Below are 13169 nucleotides of genomic sequence, written 5' to 3'. Positions count from 1 at the left end.
TAAAGTTTCTTATCTTATCTTATATCATTTATCATTTAAAGCATTTTGCATTACTTTTACGGGGCCCAAAACACTGATAACAGTTGAATAACTTTAGGGTGCGTTTCTTTGGGAAAAATCCAAATCCGGATTCTTGATCCAAAAACGGATTTTGCGTTTCTTTACCTATATCCGAAAATGGATTAATCTTAGATCAATGATCTGAAGAATCCACACTTTGAGTGGATACATCAGATCATATCTGAATCCGGATTTTTAGGATTCATGATCCGTGCGTTTCTTTGGGAAAGGATTCGAAAAAAGTACCTTGGCCCAGCGGTCTTTGCTGTGAAAATACAGGTTCGCTCTTTGTAAACACTGCCATACGGAAAGTTTTAGGCAGTTATTTCGATCAAAGTACAAAAATATTTCACGATAAAAGGAAACGGTAGCTTCAGATAGGTATGTAGTATCATTTTAAACGAGATGCAGGTTTTCTAGAACAGCCATTTTGTGCCTACGGAAGTTGTATCCTTTTGAAATTGTCACGAGTGAAATTTGCACTGATCATTTCGCAATCATTCTTCGCTCTCAGATGCTTTCTCGCCACATTGTGCTTAACGCTAAAGAAGATCTACTTCGACGTGTGGTTTTTGTAAAAGATTTTGTATGCTTAAATTATTTTAGCTAGGATACATTCGACGAAAAATAAATTTGTGCTGATATTTTATGTTCTGTGCGAAATGTGTTTACGGGGTTGTCATGGCAAAAAATTCATTTTCGGATTCTTTGTTTCTTTGGGAGCAAAGTATCCGTGTGATCTGAGATCAATGATCCAATTTTGGATTTTCCCAAAGAAACGCACCCTTTGTGGTCGCCCTGTCTACTGTCATATAAAAACGTGAAAATGAAAATTAACGTTTCCTTTCTTTCTATTAAATTAAAATCCCATCTGTGAACTTAGAATTTTTTTCTGTTGAATCCTTGCATCATTGTGTCGTCACGACTTCGATGGGGTTGAAAGATTGCGTGACAACCTATATAACGCAATACATCTGAATACATGCATGTAACAATAAAGAAACGGTCGTATTTCTGATTTAATTTAATGCTAAAAATAATTTTTAATGTTCCAAAATGACGCTAAATGGCGGTATAAAACTGCTCCAACGTTTCGGCAATACTGCCTTCTTCAGGGTGGTACGAAGAAGTTTCTTCGTGTATTGCCGAAACGTCGGAGCAGTTTTATACCGCCATTTAGGGCATTCCTGATTTGCCAGCTGATATAAGACTGACTTGTTCTTACCCGAGTAGTTTCAAATGAGCAGTTATATTTAATAATTTTACTGTTTACACATTTGTGAAAGGCCCTCCGGCCTCACAACTTTGACACAATACGGGAGCGTGAATCGTTGAAAAATTTTGCCTGATCGTAGGTTGGGTACTTCATTTAGATCTTCGATGATCGAAAGCCTCCGTCTTGTAAAACGTGGTTCAGAAAGTATGCGTAATTTCCTCCGGTGCGGCATAATCAGCATAATGAAGGTCAATGAAACCATAATGTGGTGCTCATTCCAAAAATTCCATTAAATTTTCGCATCACTGTTATTTTTACCCACCAGTCTCTCCCTCCCACAATGCTGAGGTCATTCGAATATTGATCACGTGGTTGATATAACACTCTCTCATTGGTCATGCCGGGTATCTAAGCCATCCGCCGTTGATAAGCATTGTTTTCCATGCTTCCTGAAAAAGTTGAAAACATGCATCGATCAGTCCGAAAGTAGTTATTCACGAACGGGATTTTGCAAGCCTTATTGAGTCCGATTAACGGCAAGAAAGATGAACGTAATGTATTTTGGGTTCGTAGTGTTGCTATCTGTCTGTGGCTTGCGGTTTGTAGGTGAGTAATATCGAGATAACTTGTAAACGCTCCAAATGAAATGTTTATGCAACCGAGTTCCTCCGTTCGCTAATATTTGGATTACAATTGAATAGTAAATTAATTATTTCTGTCGGAAGCTCGGAATAAGAGCGATTTCTTCGTTTATATCTTAGTTTGAAAGTGAACTGAAGTCTTGTATTGATGAATTCATTCTTGTTTCTCGAATGAAACTTTACACATGAAGTTTAATACAGATTTTTAATAAGCATAAGCTTACGTTGTACGTTTATAAAAGTTCTTGCTGGTAATTGCACGTAGCTAGAGAATTTATTATTGTTCATATGTGAACCGTTTAGTTAAAGCCAGATATTGTAAGAAGGAGTAATGTAAGATCATGCGATAGCATACTGTACTCATAATCACACTTTAGATAAAGCTTCTTACAAGCTCAACGCATATCGGAAGAGCCGGATTTCAAGTAAATCTTTGAGCTCGTTAAAATTTTGGCTTATTTCCTTCACAATTCACGCACATTTAGCGTGAACCTATCCTCCAGAAGTTGTTTGCTTGTTTTGATTTCAAGGGTGTTTCATTTACATAGGTTTCCGAAACCTTAGGACGGCATATACCCCTATATTCACCATTGTACAAAAAGTTGTATTTGCCCAATATTGGGCTCATAAGCTTATTTTGTACATGCATAAAGCTTTGTTTATGCGATGTTATCATTGATCGGTTACATGTTAAGAGCATTTTGTGGGTGCATTAGTGTCTTGTGTTGAGAATGTTTATTGGACAAATCACATTTGTAAAATGTGTATCTTGCACAATATCACCCCTTCCTCCCCATCCACATCCTGTTAGGACTCACATGCCAACATATTCAGACACAGGGGGTCCATACAAGCGGCATGACTGTTTGTATGTTCGAAATATAAAGAAATGTATAAGGATTTTGAATGTGTCTTATTATCATTAACTTATTTCGAGTAATGTCTATGTTTAAGTTCAAAATAAACGTAAACCTACCTCAACTGTTGTATTTTGTCGTTTCTGCGGCTCAAAATGGTGAATTTGAGCGATTTGGAGGGGTTTGTGTTGACTGTTGCTTCACGTAATAAGAAGAGAACAAGGGTGGAAAGCTCGATTTCAACTGCTCCAGTGCCAAGCCGATTTTCAGCCAGAAATTGGAATCGCCAGGCTTCCTGATCAAACACCAGGTAAACTGAAAGGTTGAAGCTTCTTCTCGGTGCTTTCAATCGAAAATCCATTCAAAATCCAAGCGGTAACTGCCAAATAATTTTCGAGAAATGCAGCTTTCGAAGCGATCAGAAACCGGGACATGATTTGGTGTTCCAGTCACGCTGTTTCCTCCAGCATTGTTTAGTTACTATTATCCAATCAGCGCAGAGCAAACAGCGTGATGGTTGCTCACTGGAACACTAAATCACGTCCCCGGAAACCCCTCCAAATCGCTCAAATTAGCCATTTTGAGCCGCAGAAACGACAAAATACAACAGATGAGGTAGGTTTACATTTATTTTGAACTTAAACATAGACATTACTCGAAATAAGTTAACGATAATAAGACGCTTTCAAAATCCTTATACATTTCTTTATATTTCGAACATACAAAAAGTCACGCTGCTTGTATGGACGCCCTGTGATTCAGAGATGCCAACATTATTGCGGTTTTCAGTGAAATGCAAACTCTGAAATTCAAAATCGAATTTACGATTGCGTTTTTTGCTGCCGACAATCATAATTATGACAACAGCTAACAAACCATGAAAAACAAACAAACAAAATGGATCGAAATCTACCAATCACAATCAAGAGATGTGACCTTTTGACCCAGTTGAAGTGAATGTCTGTTTCATAAGAGGTCCGCTACGATGAGTGACAGCAACAAAAAGCGTAAACCGTTGGTTGAGGATTGAATTTCAGAGTTCGGATTTCACTGAAAACCGCAATGAAAGAAGGTAGCAAAGGGTTTATGCCTGACACTTGGAAAGGGCAAAATTAAACCATAACATGTGATTATAGCTACAAGAGATGTGATTCGTGAATTCAGCTGTTTCGTGAATTTGTGCCCAAAATGGGATCATGACCCCCTCCCCCCTTTTGCTACCCTCTTAAAAGGAGGCTGGGATGAAGATAATCTATTCCAAATGCATTTGAAAAAAATAATTGAGAGGAGAAGGTTTTCAATTATCGCAAAATGCTAATTTTCTGTAGTGTCACATGGTCTCACATGGGAGCCTTGGAATAATTGACATCCATCCCCTGTTTTGTGTTGTTGTAGCCAGTACATGTAAACATAGCAATCACTTCTACATTTTGTACTTAAAAAAAGACCTTAAAGATTGATTAAAACAAGGGGTTTGGAATAAATTGTATCTTCTGAGTTTGTAGTTTGACTGTTTCTCCCCTTAGCTTCATGACCATGCAACCACATTTACACTGTACATGTATGCAGTTCCTGTTGTGCTACATTTGCATGTGCAGTATCAAAACTGTGCACTTAGAATAATAGCAAGGTGCCCGAAGTCTCTTGTGCAAGAAATCTTGGGTGACCTGGCAGCTTTTAAAACTTTTCATGATAGCAAAGTTATACCAGTTGCGCAAAGGCAAAAGTAAGTCGCCTGTGGCACCATAGTTAATATAGGGAAATGGTTAGGAAGCCCGGAAAACATCAAAGGAGCAAACAAAGACGCCAAGATTTATGTTGGAAGGTCCACGACCCTGCACATCTTTTGTTTTGCGCTCATACACTATGCATGAATTACGTAATCGCAATGTTTTTATTGGTTAGTTTTACATGAACACACGTACATGTAGGGTCAACCCCCAAAATAGCGAACAAAAACATACAACAAAGAACTTTGTCGAGATTCCTAACCATTTCCCTCTATTAACTATGGTGGCACCCAGGCTCTGCTAATGCACAGTTCAGAGTATGGAGTAACCAAAGTGTTCTGGTGCTGTATCTTTTGACAAGTTCTTGACATTTTTCTTTTTTCTTACATTGATAGGTTGTGCACCAAGTTTTACCGGTACACCTAATAATGGAAACCCTGTGTATCAATTGCAAGGAGAGGACGTGACGTTATCATGGTTTTACAATCCAGATGGAAGAACAGTTACTGACGTAGAATGGTCATTTAATACCTTACAGTTGATTGCAGCTAAACTTCCAAGTGGAGCTCCTGTAATTGAGCCAGCATATCAAGGAAGAGTACAAGTATCAGGAGATGCTACAATAAAATTGTTAAATATTCAGGAAAAAGACAGTGGGAAATATGAATGTAGAGTCTCTTTCACTACTTCACCTCGGCGGATAATAGATGAGGCTGAGCTAGTTGTAGTTGGTAAGTTCCTGCATCTATATATTCTCTTTATTACATTGCTCTGTTTGAATTTTGAGTCAGGTTAAGGGGGTGTTTTGACTACTTCTCCCTCTTGACCACTTACATCAGCAAATGTTAGTGGCGGGGAATGTGGACAAGAAACCCATTCTGCAACATACCTGATTCTTACTTATTTTTGCGAGTACTGGTCTGTAAAGGAAAATACCGGTACATCTTTCTTAAATACTGTTTCTTATACAATTCTTGTCTCACAGTTTGGTTTTGATATTTCACCTTAAATAGTTGCACCACAGATCACACTCGGACCCACAGAACCAATCACTGTAGACGAGGGAAATTCAAGAACTTTGTTATGTGTCGCCAGTGGTAATCCCAAACCAAAGATCACATGGTATAGAGGCAGTACAAAGGTTCAGGAAGATCCCAACAACTCAAACTACACAATAACATCAGCTACCAGGAACCATGCAGGGACGTACACATGTGAGGCTGTTGTTACTGCACCTGGACTGAGCATAAACCATGCAGAGTATACAGTTGCTGTTACAGTGAGATGTAAGTCCACTAAGAATGACTTGCTGTTAATAAGACTAGGATAATATACTGGCAGCATACCATCGATTGCATCTACCCATGAACGTATACGCTTAAAACATGTTTTCATGTGATGTCAAACGTCAGCTACTCTGCGTTTCAGGTGTCAAAGTTTGAAGTTAGCAGACCGAAACGCGAACTTTTGCACTCAAAATGCTCACCATAAATACTGAGAATGGGTGAAACTTTACGCTAGAAATGATTCAAGTGAACCTGTGTATGCATATCGACACAGTTCAGCATCAATTTCTCGGAAGAAGTCTCTATATCAAATCTTTCCGCCATTTCAAAACCGGAATGTGTTGAACTTTCGGCACGAAAGTTGCTAAACTTCAAACTTTGACACCTGAAATGCATAAGTTTGACGTCACATGTTTTTAGCGCATGCGTTCACGGGTACATGCAATCGACGGTATAATTGTACATGTACTGTATGTGTATGTGCACTTTATAACCAGCCAATTCAAAAAGAAAATTAAAGAAAACACATGGAGGGGACAGCAGTCTGTTTTCAAATCATGAATCAGCATGTCCCTTCCCTATCAGACGTACTTAATCAAGATCAAGACAGTCACCATTGTTTTGCTCATGTAAATGTTTTTCAGGCTAAATCTGTTTTAACCTGAAGATAACACTCTTTTAATCACTAGTCTTATAAATCAACAATTTTGAATGGTTGTATTTATTGGGATTTCCATATTTTCTTATAACCTAAAATGGATTTACATGTATTGGTCATTGAAAAAGTGTTATCTTAAAGTTCAAACAATTAACCTAGGTTGGAAACAAATTAAACTGAAAACCAATTTGGCCTACAACATATAATGCACTGTGTTGATCTTGTTTATTGAGGTACTGTACTCTTGCTTTGGTACCGGTAAATCATCCGACAGAACTATTGGCAAACAATTCCAGTTTACACTGTAGAACCTGAGGACTGAGGCAAATGGCTCCTTTAATTAGGAACTAGAACTTTTACCAAAGGCAATGATCGACAACAACAGGTTTCAATATGTTAAATATTTATTTACTGACCCCAGACTAGGCGATTTACACCACCCAAAAGAAATAGTCTTGTAGATAAGCTGCACCCTCGATTTTGAGCCAAAAATTTCAGCATAAAGGTGCAGCTTATACACAAGTTTTTTTGGTAATATTACTTGGGGTGAAAAAGAAAAAAAAATATTTTCAGTCAACATTGGCTTTGACACATTACTTTCATTCTTTTTTTCAGTCAAGCCCCAACACAAGGTGGACAGTTTGCAAAGTAATCAAACTGAAGTGGAAGGAAGAAATGCAGAATTTTATTGCCGTTTAGAAGCTGTTCCCTCTGGTATCACATATAGATGGTTTAAGGGTGGCAGCCAGATTTTTGGTTCTGGAGATTATACCATTGACACAATCTCGGATGGACAGAGACTGACAGTCAATCAAGTTAAAAAGGGCAGTGCTGGACAATACTCTTGTGAAGGACAAAATACGTTAGGAACTGGAGAGAGGAAATCTGCTTACCTCCTAGTCAATTGCAAGTGATGTTTTACATTAATTATTATACATGTACATTCTAAACTTCACTATCTGTCTGAATTCTGAGAATCATTGCAACCTACAGATTAGTGAATGATCTGCTAGCAGATTATTCACTAATCTTTAGGTTGGCTGCGCAATGCATGATTTCCGAGAGGAATGTGGGACACATCTGACAGTGAAGGAAATTCATAGTTTGTCGGTTCGCTTCTTCAACCAAACAAAACATTAAGGTCATTACCCCGAAATAAAACTGAACATAGATTTTTAACCAAACTTCGCCTACTGGTTTATTACTTCAAGGGAACTTAAATTTTGAAATAAAAAAGGGGGGTCACCAGATTCGTTTAGGAGCAGGACGACCATGTATATTCCATATAATTCCTTTATAATTCCTCTGCGAGTACTGGCAAAGTACACTTTTTTAGCGATAATTTATTTTTCAAACACATGAATTGATCTGTTTTCATTTTACAGAAAGAATTTGATCGCTACACCCAAAATATGAGAAAAAATTGATAGGTCACCAGGCTTGTTTAGGAGAAAGTGACAATTTACTTCTCTCGCGGACTAAGCGGCATAGAAAAAAGCTGCCATTTTGTTGATGTGCTCGATCGCGCGCGCGCTAATTACGCGTAAAATTCTAGTAAGGATGCGCAATGCAAAACAGGGCAATGACCTTAACCTAAATTGAAAAATTGCTGGACAATATAATTCTAAGAAGACACAAAATGACCAACAAAGATTGAAGAGGAACCACAAATACTTTGAGAGATTCAAAAGCAAGACGGCAAGTAGGAATTAGAAGAATGGTTGAAGTCGTTTTGTCCTTATTTTTTCCAGAAAAACAATTTTATAAAACAATTATTAAATTCCGTTTTTGTGATAAAGAAGAAGAAAAAGAAGTCGAGTGCCTTTATTTAAATAGGGTTGCTCTTTCAGTATCCGGAATAATCAAGATCTCGGTAAGTGTTATCAGCCTCAGCCTTCGGCTTCGGCTGATAAAACTTACCTTGACCTTGATTATTCCAGATATCACAAAAACCTCATCCAATAACTGTTTATTATTTTATGTTAAAAAATGCAGTATTTTGTTATGCCGCGAAATCAACACAAGTGTCAAAAACAACAACATTTTTGAAAAGATAATGCTTATAAGGGTAATTCCATGTCATGGACGTTACAATTCAGACTAATTTTTAGAACTTTAAACTTGCATTGTCTAAGGATGAAAACAAGTTTTAAAACTTTTCATTGATGTACAAGTCTCTGCACCTTAGTGTGTTAATTTGATTATTTCTTTTTTCCAGTTGACTTATTTGTGCCAGAGAAATATTGAGAAAAACGACTCTCATGGACGTTACATAAAAATCAACCACGTAATTTAGTGCATTAGCATTACTTTAAAATTCCTGTGAACTTTCAAGCATTTTCAAAATATCTTCTCCATGTCAATGTAGTTTAGTGATTGTGTTAACTGAAAATTTTGTTTTCACCTCCATTATCTTTCACAGTTTTTCTTGGAGACTAAAAATGTAAGGTCATGGACGTTACAAAAATTGTCATGGACGTTACACTATGTGAATTCTTCTTCAAGTTTACCAAATAAATTAACTTTTTTCAATTGTTGGGCTCTATCATTTGTAGTAAAACAATATTTCTTGGCAGTTGGAAATGAAATTATCTTGCTAGTTAATGTAAAACCTGTGGAATGCTCATTTATATTTTTGAGGACATTTCACGGTCCTTACATGACATATTAACCTGCATTTTCAGCAAATCTCTTTCCACAAGCTTGCTGTTTATTAACCCAAACCTGTCTTTTGGAAAAACTGTCCACTGCTATACCGCCTAACTATTTTTTACCTTTTCCAAAGACTTTGATAAAGTTTTGCCTTTTTTTCATCATTTTTGCAAAAAGTGTAACATCCATGATATGGCGTCCATGACCAACTTTAACTGCACTTACGGTAGTTAAAAAATGTAGCAGTTTACCAGAGTTTTGTTATCATCAAAATTTTCATTTTTGATAAGTAACAAAGCAGCAGAATTTTTTTAAGAATCCTTCAAATAATAACTTAAGGAGAGCAAAAAATGCACAAAATTTCATGGACGTTACGTAACGTCCATGACAGAACTTCACATCGCTGTTGCTATTTTTTAAAAATATTTTGGATGAAGTCTTTATCAGTTATTTGTCAACACAAATGAGGGAATATTCCTAATATAATTGTTTGAATTCATAAGCATTTGGAAAGTATGATTTTTGTAAGTTAAAAATGTGCATCACAGACATTGTAAATTATTAAGAAGGTAAACCTGTACTTTGGGGACCCCCCTAAAAACACTGTTGTCACAGACAAAGTAAAAGTTGTTTTTCTGTATACTATAACATGTCTACAATGCAGCACAGGTAATTATTCCATCTGAAATATCTTTTGAAAAATCTTCATTTTTACACCTCTCATGTGGAATTGCAGATAAATTGTTTCATTTAAACACTGAATGATTCATTGAGTGATTAATAACAAATCACCATGGGGATGGTTTATTTCAAATTTTTTCTTGTACTTTCAATTGTTATTTCATTAAAACAGGAAAAAAAAAAGGCAGAACAAAATGAAGCAACTGGGGCTACTGATCAATACAAACTTTATACTGGGAGGCTCCCTCTTGTATACCTTTTGTTATACCTTCAATAGAAAATGGTACCGCTTTAACATCCTACAGAAGGGTTACCCCATGTCTTTTCTTAATTTTACTTAAAATTTATTTTATTATAACATGACTGTTTGGCATGACTGTTCCAGGTCTAGTATATGTCTATGCTGAAAGGCTCTTTTAACCCTTTCACCATTCTATTTCCAGCACGCAAAACCTCCCGAACGGCGAATTTCTAGCTAAGTAATACTTTCCGTCTAAAATAGCATGATTTGATTTTTTAAACAGGGTTTGTAAACTTCAAATAGGCTTTTGTGTTCCAAAAAAAAACAAGACAAGCAAGAAAATACAAGAAAAAACATCGTGATAAATTAGAACATTTATTTCATTCAAAAAAAAGCGGAAAATTAATGGAAAGTTTGTACAACTCTTACCGCATTGTTCAACCGCACGGAAAACGTGACTGTAGAAAACGGTAGGACAGTTTGAGTCGATACGGCTTTGATCCTGGCATCCGAGGTCCGAAGAGGTCTTCAATAACTCGAGCCATTCACCATTGACAAATTGTGAAAATAATTCCTTCCAAGTTTTAAAACTGGCCTCAAAATTCTAACTCTTAGAAAGAGCATCTTCTTAGTCAATCAAAATATGGCGGAAAATGTTGATTCGCGCGTCTTTACTTCATGTTTTTATCAAGTTCTTTTCCTTCACTTCACGATTCAAGGACGCCATTTTGAAGTCTGACCATGTGCTTTCAATTTACAATATATTACACCCCCCTCTAGGAGCCTAGTTCCTAGGTCTTTGATCTCAAATCTTAAGCGGTCAAATTCCCGGAAAAGCGATTTAGTACGTTCCAGTGGGAAAATGGAATCCCGGTTTTCCGGTTTAGTGCGGTGAAAGGGTTAATGGTCAACATAAATGAACTCATGGTGAAAACCCTACCCTTTCATATTTCATATTCCCTAGAAGCTAAAAAAGATACCCCCTTTGGCCAGAGCCTTAGCTTTTAGTATAGTGCACTTTAAAATTATGGAGTACTTCTCCTCCTGCTCCCCCCCCCCCTGATAAAATCATCTCATAATTATGTTGCAGAGCTAACTTTTAATTGTTGTCATTTCAGATGCTCCTCAGCAAGTTACTGTGGCACCAGTTTCAGCAGATGTGAAACTTGGTCAAAGCAGAACACTTACATGTAATGCTGATGGTTTTCCGCCACCATCTTACTCATGGAAATTTAATGGAAAATTAAATGGAATTAAACAAAACACTTTGACTTTAACAAATGCAGATGTAAATGATGCTGGGAACTATACATGTGTGGCAAAAAATGGTTTTGGTAGTGAAGAGTTTACAAGAGTGGTAAACGTAATATGTGAGTATATTATTTAAGATTACTCTATGTGTTTTAAACCAAAACTTGTGTATATTATGTTGTGGTTTAAATTTCCCTCAAGTGGTTTAAATTCTTTCAAACCAGTTTAAATTCTTTTTCCTGAATGACACTGTACATGTGTGCACTTCTGCCAGAAAATTTGTTACATTGTTAAAAGTTTTATCCCTTCCTAAGATTACAGAAGGGTGAAGAAAATATCAAATGGAATAAAGCCCAAATTGACTTCTGATAAATTGTTATATTCTCCCTCCAATATACCTTATTACACCTGTACATGAAATTTTCGCGACACGTTAATTTCGCGATTTTGAGGTGCACATATTTTGTGACACTTAAATTTCGCGATTTTGCGAAAATTTTGTATTTTGGATCACTTTAATTTCGCGTTTTTGAATGAGACACATTTACATTTTCTTGGCAATATATTTTGACATGCCTTTGAATTATATAAAACGACTTCATCGATGGAACCATAACGTCAAAATTAACAAAAACGCAGGGGGGGGGGGGGACTTAATCTCGGCAATAGCAACAACAGAGCAGTTCTCGCAATGTCTACAAGTAAGTCAATTGACGACAACATCTATCTACATTGATTACTGACATATGCGAATCACTTAATATTCGCGTCATGTTATGTTCGCGACACTTATTGTTCGCGTCACTTTAATTTCGCGATTTCTTTAGATTCGCGAAATTCGCCAAATTAAAGTGTCGCGAAAATTTCATGTAATAAGGTACCTTATGTATGCTTGTAAATCAAAAGGAGATCCAGTTCAGGATCAATGATCCAATTGTGATACATCAAAGGAACCAATGAATCCTTACACAGAGTGGATTTATCTGTTCTTTTGATGTACAGTGTACCATGATCCAACTGATCTTTGATCATTGATGGATCCTTAACCAGATCATCCCAAAGGAACACACCTCTAACTTCAATTTTGTCTGACTTGTATTTGATCAGATCGACCAACTGTTACAACTTTTACAACTGGAACTCCTGGCAACTCTGTTGTGCAGGGAACAACGGTGACTCTTACATGTAGTGCAAATGGCTACCCTGCTCCAACATACACCATCAAACGGGGAAATACAGTGGTGAACAGTGTTGAAGGGAAACATGTGATCCCAAATATACAGCTCAATGCAGAGTCTGATACATACAGCTGTGAGCCACAAAACAGTGAAGGAACTGGACCAACAGAGCAACTGCAGATCATAGTAATAGGTAAGGAGCATACTCAGTTGTTGAGGCACTTTAATAAAGTGCTGACAACTGAAATATCAGTAAATATAAAGGAGCTGTTAGTAATGGGCAAAATTTCAGATCAGTTTGGTTCATGACTTGTAATTTGACTTGACGTTGTTCAAACAATCTGTCAAAGTGTTTTGACACTATTATGGTGGATTTAAATGTTGGGACTTCAAGGTTTTATATAATCTCATTTGGTATAATTGTATTGTTATGTGGCAAGTAAGTGTGTATGATGAATCCACCCATATTTTATACTAAGGTGCATTATCAGGAGCATTATTTTTTAATGTACTTGTAATACACCAAATGCAAATATGGTGGACCACTCGGCCGGCGCCTGGGACGAGCTGCATGAAAGCGAGGCTAGTGAGGCTTCGGTGTTTTGTTTTGACAAATAGAATGCTTTCCTACTAAAGTGTTGCTTGTTCGTTGATCTGATGTGTTTCTTTTCGCTGCGCCAACGAGTTGCTGTGTTTCTGAATGCCACGAGAAGAAGTG

General features: G+C 36.9%; 1 protein-coding gene across 3 annotated transcripts in view; it reads left to right on the top strand.

The window, feature by feature from the left end:
- Positions 1 to 1711: 1711 nt before the first annotated feature.
- The window catches only part of LOC144662779 (hemicentin-2-like), a 35433-nt gene continuing 23975 nt past the window's right edge, over positions 1712 to 13169 (top strand). For 2 of the 3 annotated variants that reach the window (XM_078523696.1, XM_078523694.1), the window contains exons 1-6: positions 1712 to 1882; positions 4900 to 5235; positions 5518 to 5790; positions 7064 to 7354; positions 11141 to 11392; positions 12381 to 12644. In XM_078523696.1, the coding sequence (XP_078379822.1) occupies positions 1822 to 1882; positions 4900 to 5235; positions 5518 to 5790; positions 7064 to 7354; positions 11141 to 11392; positions 12381 to 12644 (1477 nt within the window). In that variant the 5' untranslated portion in view covers positions 1712 to 1821. The remainder of the gene's footprint in view (positions 1883 to 4899; positions 5236 to 5517; positions 5791 to 7063; positions 7355 to 11140; positions 11393 to 12380; positions 12645 to 13169) is intronic. The other variant, XM_078523697.1, reaches the window with a different exon arrangement.

Source organism: Oculina patagonica, chromosome 8 (genome assembly GCF_052425735.1).
Source record: "Oculina patagonica isolate OP01 chromosome 8, crgOcupat, whole genome shotgun sequence".
NCBI lineage: Eukaryota > Metazoa > Cnidaria > Anthozoa > Scleractinia > Oculinidae > Oculina > Oculina patagonica.
The sequence above is the reverse complement of the archived record's forward strand: the minus strand, read 5'-3'. Positions and strand labels throughout refer to the sequence as shown.